This window comes from Scylla paramamosain, chromosome 27 (genome assembly GCF_035594125.1).
Source record: "Scylla paramamosain isolate STU-SP2022 chromosome 27, ASM3559412v1, whole genome shotgun sequence".
NCBI classification, from domain to species: Eukaryota; Metazoa; Arthropoda; class Malacostraca; order Decapoda; family Portunidae; genus Scylla; species Scylla paramamosain.
Window position 1 is genome coordinate 14,844,309 of NC_087177.1, and position 12,500 is coordinate 14,856,808.

Here is a 12,500-nt window from a genome sequence, read left to right on the forward strand (position 1 = left end):
CACACACACACACACACACACACGGTACATTTCACCTTCAGAAGGACATGCAGCGGCAGCGAAACGAGGAGGGAATTTGCAGTTAAACGAACGAATCTCAAGGCTGACGACTATTACCTGGACATGTGTGTGTGTGTGTGTGTGTGTGTGTGTGTGTGTGCGTGTGTGTGTGTGCGTGTGTGCGTGTGTGTGCGCGCGCGCGCATGTGTGCGTGTAAAGCTTGGGTGTGGCGTGAAGGCTCCACGGAAGGACTTTTCGTGCCAGCTGGGGTCATTTTAAAGCCCTTAAGAAAGAGAGGAGAGAGAGAGAGAGAGAGAGAGAGAGAGAGAGAGAGAGAGAGAGAGAGAGAGAGAGAAGGAATAAGATTAAAAGTACCGATTCCTGATGGTGGTAGTAGTAGTAGTAGTAGAGACAGTAGTAGTAGAACAGAGAGAGAGAGAAAGAGAGAGAGGATCATGGTTCTAATTACTCACGCGCAACTTACACTGTTAGTACGTAGATTCACATCTCGTGGAGTGCGTGCTGGAGTATTATAACATTTTATTCAAGGTCTCGGTAAAAGCTTGCGTGGTGGTAGCGGTGGTGGTGATAAGGGTGGTGGTGGTGGTGGTGACGAGCATAGCGGTTCAATCCAGTCTTTTCCAACTTTTCTTTTTTTTTTTTTCTTTTCATTCCTTTCTTTCTTTCCTTTCTTCTATTTTTACTTATACATCTTTCTAACATCAGTTATATAATATTTTTTCTTCAATTTTCGATTCAATCCAGTCTTTCCTATTTGTATTTTTTCTCCTTTTTCATCTCATTTTATTTTATTTTACCTTTCTTTCACCTGTTATCTCATCTGTTTAATTTTCTTCATCATTCCTTACGTCAGTCTATCTACTTATTATATATTTCTTTTCTATGTACCTTCCTTTTTTTTTTCTTACTTTCCCCATGCTTTCTTGACCATACTCAGCCTCATTTCCTAGAACGGCGTGCAGGGTCAGTGTCTCCTAGCGGTGATCTGGGCGCCCTGTCATGTCTGCTTGAAATAGCCTCCTTCCTCGTTTGCTTTCGGAGTCAGCACATTTTGAAGGACTGGGAAAGGAAGCGTTTTGGCTCCGACTTGTGGGGGGAGGAGAAGGTACTGGCTTGCTTTGTTTTGCGATGGACATTATGGAATGCATAAGTCAAGTTGAGTGTTGTTAATGTGTGTAGTGTTGTAGATCCTAAAGTCAAGTGGGTAAGTACTCTGGCCACGCCGATCTGCCAAGAATAGCTTTTTATTTACTTATTTATTTATTATGACTGAATGATAATCCGCCGTTTGGTTTCACTTTATGAATGACTAATAGATTGATTTAATGCGAAACAACAACACGGTCATATTGCGCCAGTGTTAGTCTGAGGGCGTGGCGGTGAGGTCAGCGGGGCAGGCCAGAAGGAGTGTGTGGCGGAAAAGGTCAGGCGACACTTCTGGCTGGAAGGCTCAGCATCAGTAGCGGTGCCGCGGTAATGCGTGGCCCACCCGGGTGTTGAGGGTGTGGGGTTGTGGATGTCAGCCGACTCGGAACTAGTAAATGGATGAAACGCTCCCCCGTACTGGAGTCCCGCCCTGTGACGAGATACGATGAGGGATTAGTTCGTGTTTACATTTTTTTTTTTTTTTTTTTGCCAATGTGTTTGTACTCGTACACCTCCATACTCCGCATACGACTACCCAGCTATCTATTTGTAATGCAACAGTTAACCTTTCTTAATAACGGTGATAATGGTATTATTATTATTATTATTATTATTATTATTATTATTATTATTATTATTATTATTATTATTATTATTATTATTATTATTATTGCCACCTTGAAACACGAAGGACAGGCAGACAGTTACGTAAACAACCTCGCTTTGAAATGTTCTTAAACACGCAAGCATCACAATTGCTTCCGCCTCACTCTAGGTTATCGCACCAACCTTGACATTTCCGTGGTGGTACACCAGTAGTCCGGGCCCTCCCCTGCCCTGGCCCCCTGACGTGTGTTCCGGGGTAGCCCCGTGACGCCTCCACAAAGATGCTGATCCGGCCGGGCCTTTGGTAGTAAAGGGAGGCAATGTGTGGTAAACGCTACACCACGCCCTTCTCATAATTTTCTTATCTTTTTAACAAGCAGTGGGGAACATGAGCTGATTCTAGTGTGTCATGTTTTATATACGAGTATATATATATATATATATATATATATATATATATATATATATATATATATATATATATATATATATATATATATAAACAATGTTATGTACCGACCTTTTCAGTATCGGTCATGTATTTTTATGGATAAAATGAGGAAAGCTTGTCAGCTATTACTGGTGTGTGTTGAAGTTGAACGATGTACCAAATTTGATTGAATCTTCCTTATTTATTTTTTTTTTTTTATGGTTTTGGGGGAATTTTTTGATGCGTGTATCCATGTCATCATGACTGAGCCTCCACATCAGTGTTTGGCTTCACTTAATTTGGCAATCAAACAATTTTGTGCATAGGTGTTGAATCTTCAACCTAAATCCACCCAAAATATCTATGGAACTGGATTTTCTCCTTTCTTTATCATGCCCTTTCTTTTGATCCCTTCATCTAGATTTTATGCTGATGAGTGCTTATCTTCTCTGGTCTGCCTGTTGATACTCTACCTTACATACATTTGAAGGTGTTAATCAACCTCCACTCAGACATTCTCATCTCTTATCTCAAACTGATGCTCACTCTGACACCATCCTGTCACTGATGAGCTCAATTTGAAGTTTGCTTTGCATATAATCACCTATTTTGTCATTTCTCTTAATCTACTAGAATTGTTGTGATTTTAATTATTTTACAGTAGCTGAGGTCTGATAAAATTTCTCTAGTATATACTTTGTTTTTCAGGTGGAAATCAGCAGAGAACATCTTTCTGACAAGCTCAGGCGGGAACGTCTTGCATCCACCACTTGAAGAAGATGATGACGGAGGTGGTGGTTTGCGTGAGGCGCCTAGCAACCCTCACCGCCTAGTGTCGTCTGTGTCGGCCTACCCTCTTCCTACCACCAACATTGTTTCTGCTGGCATGGTCAATGCAACCCATTCCCCTGCTACTGTTACTGCTTCTGCTGCTGCTTCTACTTTTACCATATGTTCTACCTCCTCTTCTTCATCTGCCTCCACAAACTCTTCCTCATATCATGTTGGAATGCAGCAAAGTCAATCTCCTTCCTCTTTGGCCAATTCCACCTCGCTTCCTGGTGGACACAACAGCACAACTCGCTCTGGGAGTGAATATCCCTCCTCAAATTGCCTCTACCATGGCTCAGAGGCTCCACCATCCACCACCAACCCTTCCACCTCCCCACCTGCTGCTGACCTGGGTGGCTCCTTGAATCACTCTGCCGGGGGGCTCGGGGGCCTGGCGCCTCTTGATCTCTCGGGGATTCCTCCCATCACACACGTTACCCTCCCCACCCCAACAGAAAATGGAGAGGGTAGATTCAGGTAAAACACTGAAGGAAACCCAAGTGGTTATGCCTGTATGTTTATTATTTTTGTCTAATGTGACTAGTTTCAATCTTTTATTCTTAGGATTTTATATTTTGTGTATAGAAAATCTGTGGCGGACAAAACCCATTTAAGTGAAAATTCTTTTAAGAAAATCAGTTTTTGTATATTTAGTATTGAATTAGTGGTATTTGTCATTTAGCAGCATGACTCAGTATAGTCCAAGTATGTTATCAAAAGCATGATAAGCAGAGGAATTACAAGTGTGGCTAGGTCAGCACTAGCAACCAATTCACTCCAACACTCTCCTTAGTCTTCCAAAATTCTTAACAAAGAAGAGGAAAGAGAAACGTACTCAAGTTTTGGTAACACAGAAAGGAATGGAGAAGAGGTTTGGCATTAGCCGTTGCTTGAGCTCTGTTACCAGTCAGCTTTGGTGGAGTGAGAGAGAATGGGGCACACTCCTCCATCATTGGTTGCACATTGAAGCCTTGCAGTAGCCACCAAAACAAATTTTCACATGTTACTGGCTGAATGGCTGAATTCTAATAATGGTTTGAAAAATTTTAAGATAGAGCATTTTTTTATGGTATATTTTGATTTGCATGATCTTTTATTGATATATATGAGCTGTGAATCTAGTTTCATTGTAGTAGTGGTCAGGAAATTAGGATCACATGAGATATTGGGCTTAATTTCATGTAGACGACATACTGAGGGGCCTCAAAAGACTGTAGTAATTTTGTAAGATCTGAGTAACTAAGCTATTTTGGTTTTAGAGATCTTTAATACTTTACACCAGGATTGGGAACATGTGCAGTTTCTATAAATATAAAGGAAGGAGTAAAATAGGTTTATGCAATAGAAATCATTTGAAGATAATTTCAGCTGTAAACCATCTGTGTCATAACTGCTGACCTTTTCATAAAGCTGAATCTCCTCATAGACTAGAAAGTATGTACACAATCAAATTGCTTTATGTCCTGAAAATAAATAAATAAAATGTAGCATAAACTTTGTAAAAAGTGAATAACCAAACTTTTTGTGTGTCATAATTCAAGATAGGTAATTCATCATTATAAGATAAAACACTTACATGTCACAATGACCTGGATATCAGTGCATCATAGCAACACAGGACAGGCATCATATATTCAACTAAGCAACAATGGATTGCTGCTGAGAAAAGTTTCCCCAACACCTTGCCTAATGAAATCCAATTCATCAAAAAAATATCTGGTTACCATCAGTACATTGAACCACTAGTGGATATGGATACATTATATAGAGATACATGCTTATGTATGCATATTTGTGTGGAACCTGATACATAGGTGTTGCGTACCAGTTATCAATACATATTGTGCACATGCAGTTTATGTCAGGAGTTTGTGCATACCAGAAGGTACAGGAAATTCAGACTTAGTGATTATATATACTGTGCCCTCATAGTAATGTTGGCATGGAGGAGGTGCTGCAGTTACTTTTTGAACAAGTAGATCAGAGTTTTGATTTCATATTAGGTCAGAGAATACAAGGTTACAATGTGCATTTTTAGTTTAATGGCTTCACTAAACTGTATTGCTGTGACACAGTAAGTCCCATGTTTTTTTTTTTTTTTTTTTTTTTCTTTCTTTTTTATGCATGGTTTATTGTAATCAGTTATCTGTTGAATAATTTGAGCCTTGGGCCCAAAGTTCTCTCTTATGTTCATGCTTGATCAAACTGCAAGACAGCTGCATCACTTGCTGGGTAGCTCAAAGTTTTCAAGTATTTGGGCTAAATATGGAAAGCTATGTGCTTTCCATTTTGCTATTTTTGCTAAAATAATATAATTTTTAAGTAGTGAAAGCATGAATAAGTTTCTTTTTTAAATTGTTTCATTGGCTCTGAAAATTTCACATATGTGTACATCACCAACTTTTTGAAATAAAATCATTCCAGTTATCAAATATTAATGTGTTTTCTTTAGTGATTGATTTTTTTTGATATCTGCAGTATTTCTAAGTTTGAAATGTATGTTGATAGGTAGTTAATTCAATTCAGAAAGTTATACTAACATTCAGTTTACACCAAAATATGTGTTTGCTTTGAGTTGATATTGATTTTTTAGTATGAAAGTTGACTGGTATGATTGACATGGTTTAAAATGTTTTGTTTCCTAATATCACATGCATGATTTCCTTTCAGCCAAAGTCCAGCACCAAGCCCCAAGCCAAGCCCCACACTCATGCCTCGTCAGACCTCTTGTGATAGCTTTGATGAGCGAGTCACCAGGAATGACAGCTGTGGAGTCATTTCAAGAGAAGGTAGCATAGAGAGATCTCTTACTGAGGTCTCATTAGACCAACAAGGAAATGAAAGATTGGTAAGTGGTTTTGGAAATATACAGTACATTAATTATAACTTATAAATCCTTGAGTATTTTGATTGACAAGTTTCACATAAACACTATTTAGTCAGTTATTGCCAGGTGATAAAATCTAAACATGATATCGGTTTTTCAAAATCATGGTAGTCATAAACATTGTAGTTACTAAATTGTAAATGCTTGACCAAGAATTCTTCATTAATGGATGGCATCATAAATAGTAATGGTACTATGAATGCAAAAAAATTGTATGATATATAGTAAGACATACAATGCAAGAGAACATATGGTGAAGATCAACAAAGGATAATTCTTATAAATCAGATTACTTACTTAAGAGATGCATATGGTATAAGAATCCCAGCAAGACCTCTGTGCTCAGTTGGCACTCCTGCTGTCCACTGGTCCACTGAGTTTAAAATAAACTCAACCTACCTTTCAAGAAATAGTTATATATCTTCACTTAGCTGTATAATTACACAAATTAGCCAAATTTTGTTACATCCACAGATGAAGTAGTGTTTGTTCAACAATATCACAGTTTTCAACTAATAGGGTAAAAAAATATTAATTATAATTATGGGGAGTACAGGTTAAGGAATCAAATTATATGGTTTATACACCACTTTACCTATTATCTTTATGTCCAGCCATTGTGAGGTTATGCATAGAATAAAACATGTCTTCTGGACTTAAAATACACCTGAATATGATAGTGCTGTCACATTTTACATGAAAAATTATATTAAAGAGAAAATTAAAGATTTCTATAAATATTTTGTCTGTAGCCTTGTATCTTCCGTATCTTCCATTATCAAGCAGTAAGCAGAATAGGGAGTAGGTGGGTGTTTCCCTCTCTCCCTCCCTCCCTCCCTTGCATGTCATTATTGACAGCTAAATGGATCATGAATATAATAACAGTTACATGTCAGTCATTCTAAGTTGAAAGCTGAAGAAGGAGGGAGAATGTAGGTCTACCATGACTGATTGTGACAAGTGCCTGCCAAATATGTGCCAGCCATGCTCACCTTTTATTTGTTGCACTTAATTGTAGCAAATCTTTTCATCATAGAAATTTCAACATCTGAATAAAGAGTCACCTTTCTGAACACTTATGCCGATACTATTGTTATCAATGGATCAGTGGATGATGCCATGGAAGGAGGAAGGGACAGAGGGAGAGGGAGGGAAACACCCATCTCTTTCCTACTCTTCTTCCTGTATGATACTGGAAGATGCAAGGCAACTCCCAACATATTCATAGAAGTCCTTAAATTTCTCTTTTGTATAACTTTTCATGCAGAATCTAAAACCACCATTATATTCAGGAGTATTTTATGTATGAGAAGACATGTTTTATTTTAAGCATAACCTCACAATAGCTGGACATAATAACTATAAGTAAAGTTGGGTATTAACCATAAAATTTGATTCCTTAACTTATACTTGCCATAATTACTTTTTTTTTTCTTTTTTTTTTTATCCTGTTGAGGTTGAAAACTGTGATATTACTGAACAACACTGCTTCATCTGTGAATGTAAACAAAATTCACCTAACTTATGGAATTGTTGAGCTAAGTGAAGAAACATAAGTATTTCTTAAGAGAGGTTAAACTTCTCCCTGACTTTGTGCGCCAGTAATGAGTAGTTACTGTAATCTGCAGGGATACAGATAACAGTAACTATGATTGATATGGTATATCACAAGAAAGTTTGTGAAACTAGAATTAAGATATCTTATTCAACTATTATTGGTTGCACACACACACACACACACACACACACACACACACACACACACACACACACACACACACACACACACACACACACACACACACACACACACACACACACACACACACACACAGAGCTAGGCACTTTCCCAAACACTTCGGCAAACCTCAATTTCCACAATTGTGAAAGGTAAATTTTTGTTCGCAGATTTGCGTTTGTTGCAAAATCCCCGCAAATTTACAGATTTGTGTTTGAGGAAGTACTTCCACACACACAAATGTACCTACAAACTACATGGTAAAGCAAGCACAAGCTTATTTTGGGTTGCCAAAACTTGCCATATCTGAACTGTCAAGTTGGCAACTAGAAGCCTTTAGCTCAGGCCAAGTGTTGCCAACTTAGCACTTTTGGCACTAAATCTAGCTGATGTCTTCCTTAAGTATAACACGGCTATCCCTAGTTCTGCAGCTGTGGAAAGGCTATTCTCCCAAGGGTCAGACATAATGAAGCCAAAAAGGGCCAGTGTGATCAAATGCTTTTGTCATAAAAAGAAAAAGATATTAAGGGATGGTTTGCAGTTTGTGGATTTGTGGTTGTCGAAAAAGTATGTCAGGAGGTTTGCGGATTTGTGGTTGTGGAAGGTAGGTTGTGGGTTTGTGGATTTGTGGTTTGCAGAAGTGATTTTTGGTTTGTGGTGCCCAGGACTATATTTATGTAAAAAGGACCAGTTATATAACACAACTTTATGTATTACTTTTATGTTTATTGTATTTTAGCAGGAGGGAATAATCACTTCAACATTCACAAATGTATGAGAGTAGACTTCATAGTGACTTAAAGTTTGAAATCTTTCAGTCATTTAGCAATTTTTCTTTCCAGCCGGACTCAGTTAGCAGGTCTTCAGAGTCCAGTCGGTCAGTGGAGGCTCCCCGAACTCCTGAAATAGGCAGCAACATCAATGGTGTGATTGGCAAGGAGCGGAAAGAGTCACGGGATTCCAAGTCAGGTGACAAGAAGAGCAACAAGGCATGGTACAAGATGCTGAACCCTACTTACAAAAGCAGATCGGAGGACCTCAAAAGATTGTTCAAGGACCTACCTTCTGATGAAAGACTAATTGTTGGTGGGTTCCAGCTCTCTTTATGTTCCTCATTCCAATATCTTAAACCTTTCCAACACCTCATTGAAAAGAAAAATCCTCCCAGACAAATGAACTCAGTTGCCCTAAAGTATATAAACAGATTTTCAAATATTCATGGACACACATGCATGTAAGCAGTCTGTAAATAGGCCTTTGCTACATTTGCAATATCCATGACTACTTTTATTGTTTGCCTTCCAGACTATTCCTGTGCACTGCAGAAGGACATCCTAGTTCATGGTCGCCTGTATGTTACACCAAATTATTTTTGCTTCTATTCCAAGATATTTGGCTGGGAGACCTTTGTAAGTAGTGGTGAATTACAAGCAATCTTTATTTGAGGTGTTTATATCCTCAGAGAATTTTGTTATTGTAATGATCCCTCTATAAAGTACAGTTTTTGCTTCAAAGGTTTGTTGTAAGTGGCTTGCAGAGCAATTTGATCTGATACCATTAGAAGAGTAATGAAAAGGACACAATATAGAAGAAAAAGAGATAGGTACAGTAAAACTTAATCTACTGCTTGAAATAAACCACTCTGGATGAACTTGATGAAGATAGTAGTGCTTTATAGAAGGGAGTATAAAATCAAAATAGGATGAGACATTAAGACATGAGAAAATAAGGGAAGGTGCAAGAAATCATCAAGCATACATGTGGCTGTCCCTGTATGATTTTGGTATACTTCAGAGGTAGTCTTCATTGTTAATACTGAAAGAAGCTCTCACAGATATGTAGGACACATCCAGTGACATCCAGATCTGTATGGAAAATATAAAGTTGCTGAATAAAATGATAGTGATGATACACATACAAGGTGTAGAGCCTAACCTGCAAAGCAAAGTGTGCCTTATAATTATTTGTTAAAACTACCGACAGTATTCTGAGCCTGAAACTACAACACAAATTCTAATTTTTGTGTATTCATTTATTTATTAGTTACATTTCATCCTTGTTTCATGCATCATGCATAAATTGAGCTACATGGCTGACTCATATGTCATATAGCAAAGGATGTTATGTGTGTGTGTGTGTGTGTGTGTGTGTGTGTGTGTGTGTGTGTGTATGTATGTGTGTGTGTGTTACGTATAAGGATAAATGCAAATATAAATAGATATACAGTGGAACCTCAGTTACCGAGCATCTTCCTTTTCAAACAACTTGGTTTTCAAGCAAAAATTTTAACTCTTAATTGCTTTGGTTGCCATACCATAATTCGGTTTTCAAACGAAATTACTTGATTTCAAATACTACAAGTTGTAGCAAAAGCTGCCATTTATTATTAATTTATAGTTTCTATAAATATTTCTTTTGTCTTTATATATTTGGAGGAGAGACACAGAGGGTAAGACAGTAATTCAGTCTTTGAAATAAGTTAAAAATGATCCTGTTGAAGAATCTCAATGTAAACAAACAAGATTTGGTGCTCAGGAGTAATCCCAAGCCTCCTGTGGCTCTCTCTATGACCCACAACACCATCACTACTGCACAGTTGCATTTTTCCAGTAGCTTTTTCCCAACAGCAAGATGTCTAAGTGTTATGATCACCTTCATTTTGGTAATGAGTGGGTTGCTCCTCTCTGTCACTTTGTAAGGCTTTCCTCACTTGATTGGTGACAAAGAGAATGAATGCTTGCATGGTCTAAACACTATCTGATGAGTTCTGTGTCATTGAGTTTATTCAGTACATCCTTTCTTGATAAAAAAATTTCTAAACTGGAGATGTGGAGCAGCCATCTTAGCAGTGGGAGTCATTACCTGCTAAGACATGGCAGACTGGTGTCTCAGAATGGATTAATCTATTTTACATTGATTCCTATGGGGAAAATAGTTTTAACTTTTTGAACGGCATTCAGGAATGAATTAAATTAAAAAACCGAGATTCCACTGTGCATACATATATGAATCTACATATGAAAATCTGTGTCTCTTTTATGTCCCATCAGGTGTCCATCAAGAGCAAGGATATAGTGGCAATGACTAAGGAGAAGACTGCCCTGGTTATTCCTAATGCTATTGAGATCAGAACTGAAGGAGAGAAACACTTCTTCACTTCCTTTGCTTCTAGAGACAAAACCTACCTCATGCTTTTCCGTATTTGGCAGAATGCTCTGATGGACCAGGTTGGTATATTACTTTATACTATTTTGTGTGTGTGTGTGTGTGTGTGTGTGTACATGTGTATTTTGATAGTTTGCATGTTATTTTTTGCCTTAACACAAATCCACTACTTGATGGCAGGTGGAAGCACAAGGGACACCAGGCCATGACCAGCTTCCAAACACTGCACACCCTCAGTAGTATGTTTCTATCACTTATCTAGAAGTGCTCTGAGTTGACCTCTTGCTAAGCTAATACATCTTTTTTTCTTTTTACAACTGAAGTCTCAGTCTCTGGTATTCATCCTGCTTTTTTTTTTTACAGATATGGCGTTTACTTCTGGTATATGCAAAAATAACTTTGGGTTACAGTTTCTTTCATGTTATAAATTGTTCAGCACAATATTTAAAATGATAAAAAGCTGAAACCAAGTACAGCAAAGAGTAGTTTCATGAAATGAGGTTAGAAATAGATGTAGAAGTTGCTACATATAGGTACTTGTGAATGATGAGAAGCTGGAGCAGATGCAAAAGTTTCAGTACTTTGCTATAGACATTGATTCAGGGAGACAGAAATGAGGCACTGGTTGGGTAAGGGAGCTTATTTATATTGTGGAAATTCTGAGAGAAATTTGCAGTGGAAACAAAAATGGAAGTGGTGAGAGTTTGTAATATCCACTGTTTTTTTGGCTGAGATGCTGAATACAGAGTGAAGGAAATGGATAGATGTGGTGGACATTAAGGACTTTAGGACAATTCCAAGTGCAAGATGGTTTCATAAATGAGGAATAAGAGGATCAGAGATATGTGGAAACAGCATATCTTGTTAGAAAGAACAGACCAGTGAGAACTGAAGTAGTATGCTCATTTGAAAAGACATGGATTCTACATAGTGACAGAGTAAAGGGAAGACCAAGAAGGAAATAGAGGGAAAGGATCAAGAAAGTATTGAGTCACATGTAGAATGGATCAAGTTGGCATGATGTAATATTTATTGGATGAAACTTCAATAAGCTCCAAAGCTTTGCATCATATAGTGCCTGAGGATGTGCTGAGGCACCATTACATACTTAACATGAATTCAAAAGCTAAAAGAGCAGGACATCAGGAAATCTACCATCTTATCCTATATAAAACTTTTATGTATGTACTGTCTCATGAAATAGTTGAAGACAAAGGCAAACTATGTTGTAGATGCCCTCTTTTTGAGCTATTAGTACTGCCTTGGAACAAGCCAGATGAGACAAACCAGACCATTGAGGGGATAATTTGTAGTAACAACATGCAATCTAGAAAGTGAAGAGAACCTCATAATGGATCTTCATCAGGTAGAGCAGGAAGCATACTGGGATAAGGACTAGAATTATAGGTGGCCATTATCGCAATAAATTATTGTGATAATTTATCGTGATAACGATATCAGGTTATCGGTTATCTGATAATTATTTTTTTTAACGTTATAGATTCATTGGTATTGGTGATACTTTTGGTTCCAAACTAGCAATAATCGATTATTCTAGTTTTTGGAACATGTGCATGTTGAAGTTTTGAACTTTCAAAATCAAATGTAGTTATTTTACTTAAAATAGTACTTTTCATTAGTGAAGAGACAGGATAAACATTGAATATGAAGTTTCC

At 37.7% G+C, this 12,500-nt stretch overlaps 1 protein-coding gene across 2 annotated transcripts in view; it reads left to right on the forward strand.

Moving 5' to 3' along the window:
* Positions 1–12,500, forward strand: part of LOC135114269 (protein Aster-B-like) — an 84,310-nt gene that overhangs the window by 37,445 nt on the left and 34,365 nt on the right. For both annotated transcript variants that reach the window (XM_064030136.1, XM_064030137.1), the window contains exons 2-6: positions 2,912–3,511; positions 5,705–5,882; positions 8,502–8,745; positions 8,965–9,068; positions 10,710–10,886. In XM_064030136.1, coding sequence (XP_063886206.1) covers positions 2,912–3,511; positions 5,705–5,882; positions 8,502–8,745; positions 8,965–9,068; positions 10,710–10,886 — 1,303 coding nt within the window. The remainder of the gene's footprint in view (positions 1–2,911; positions 3,512–5,704; positions 5,883–8,501; positions 8,746–8,964; positions 9,069–10,709; positions 10,887–12,500) is intronic.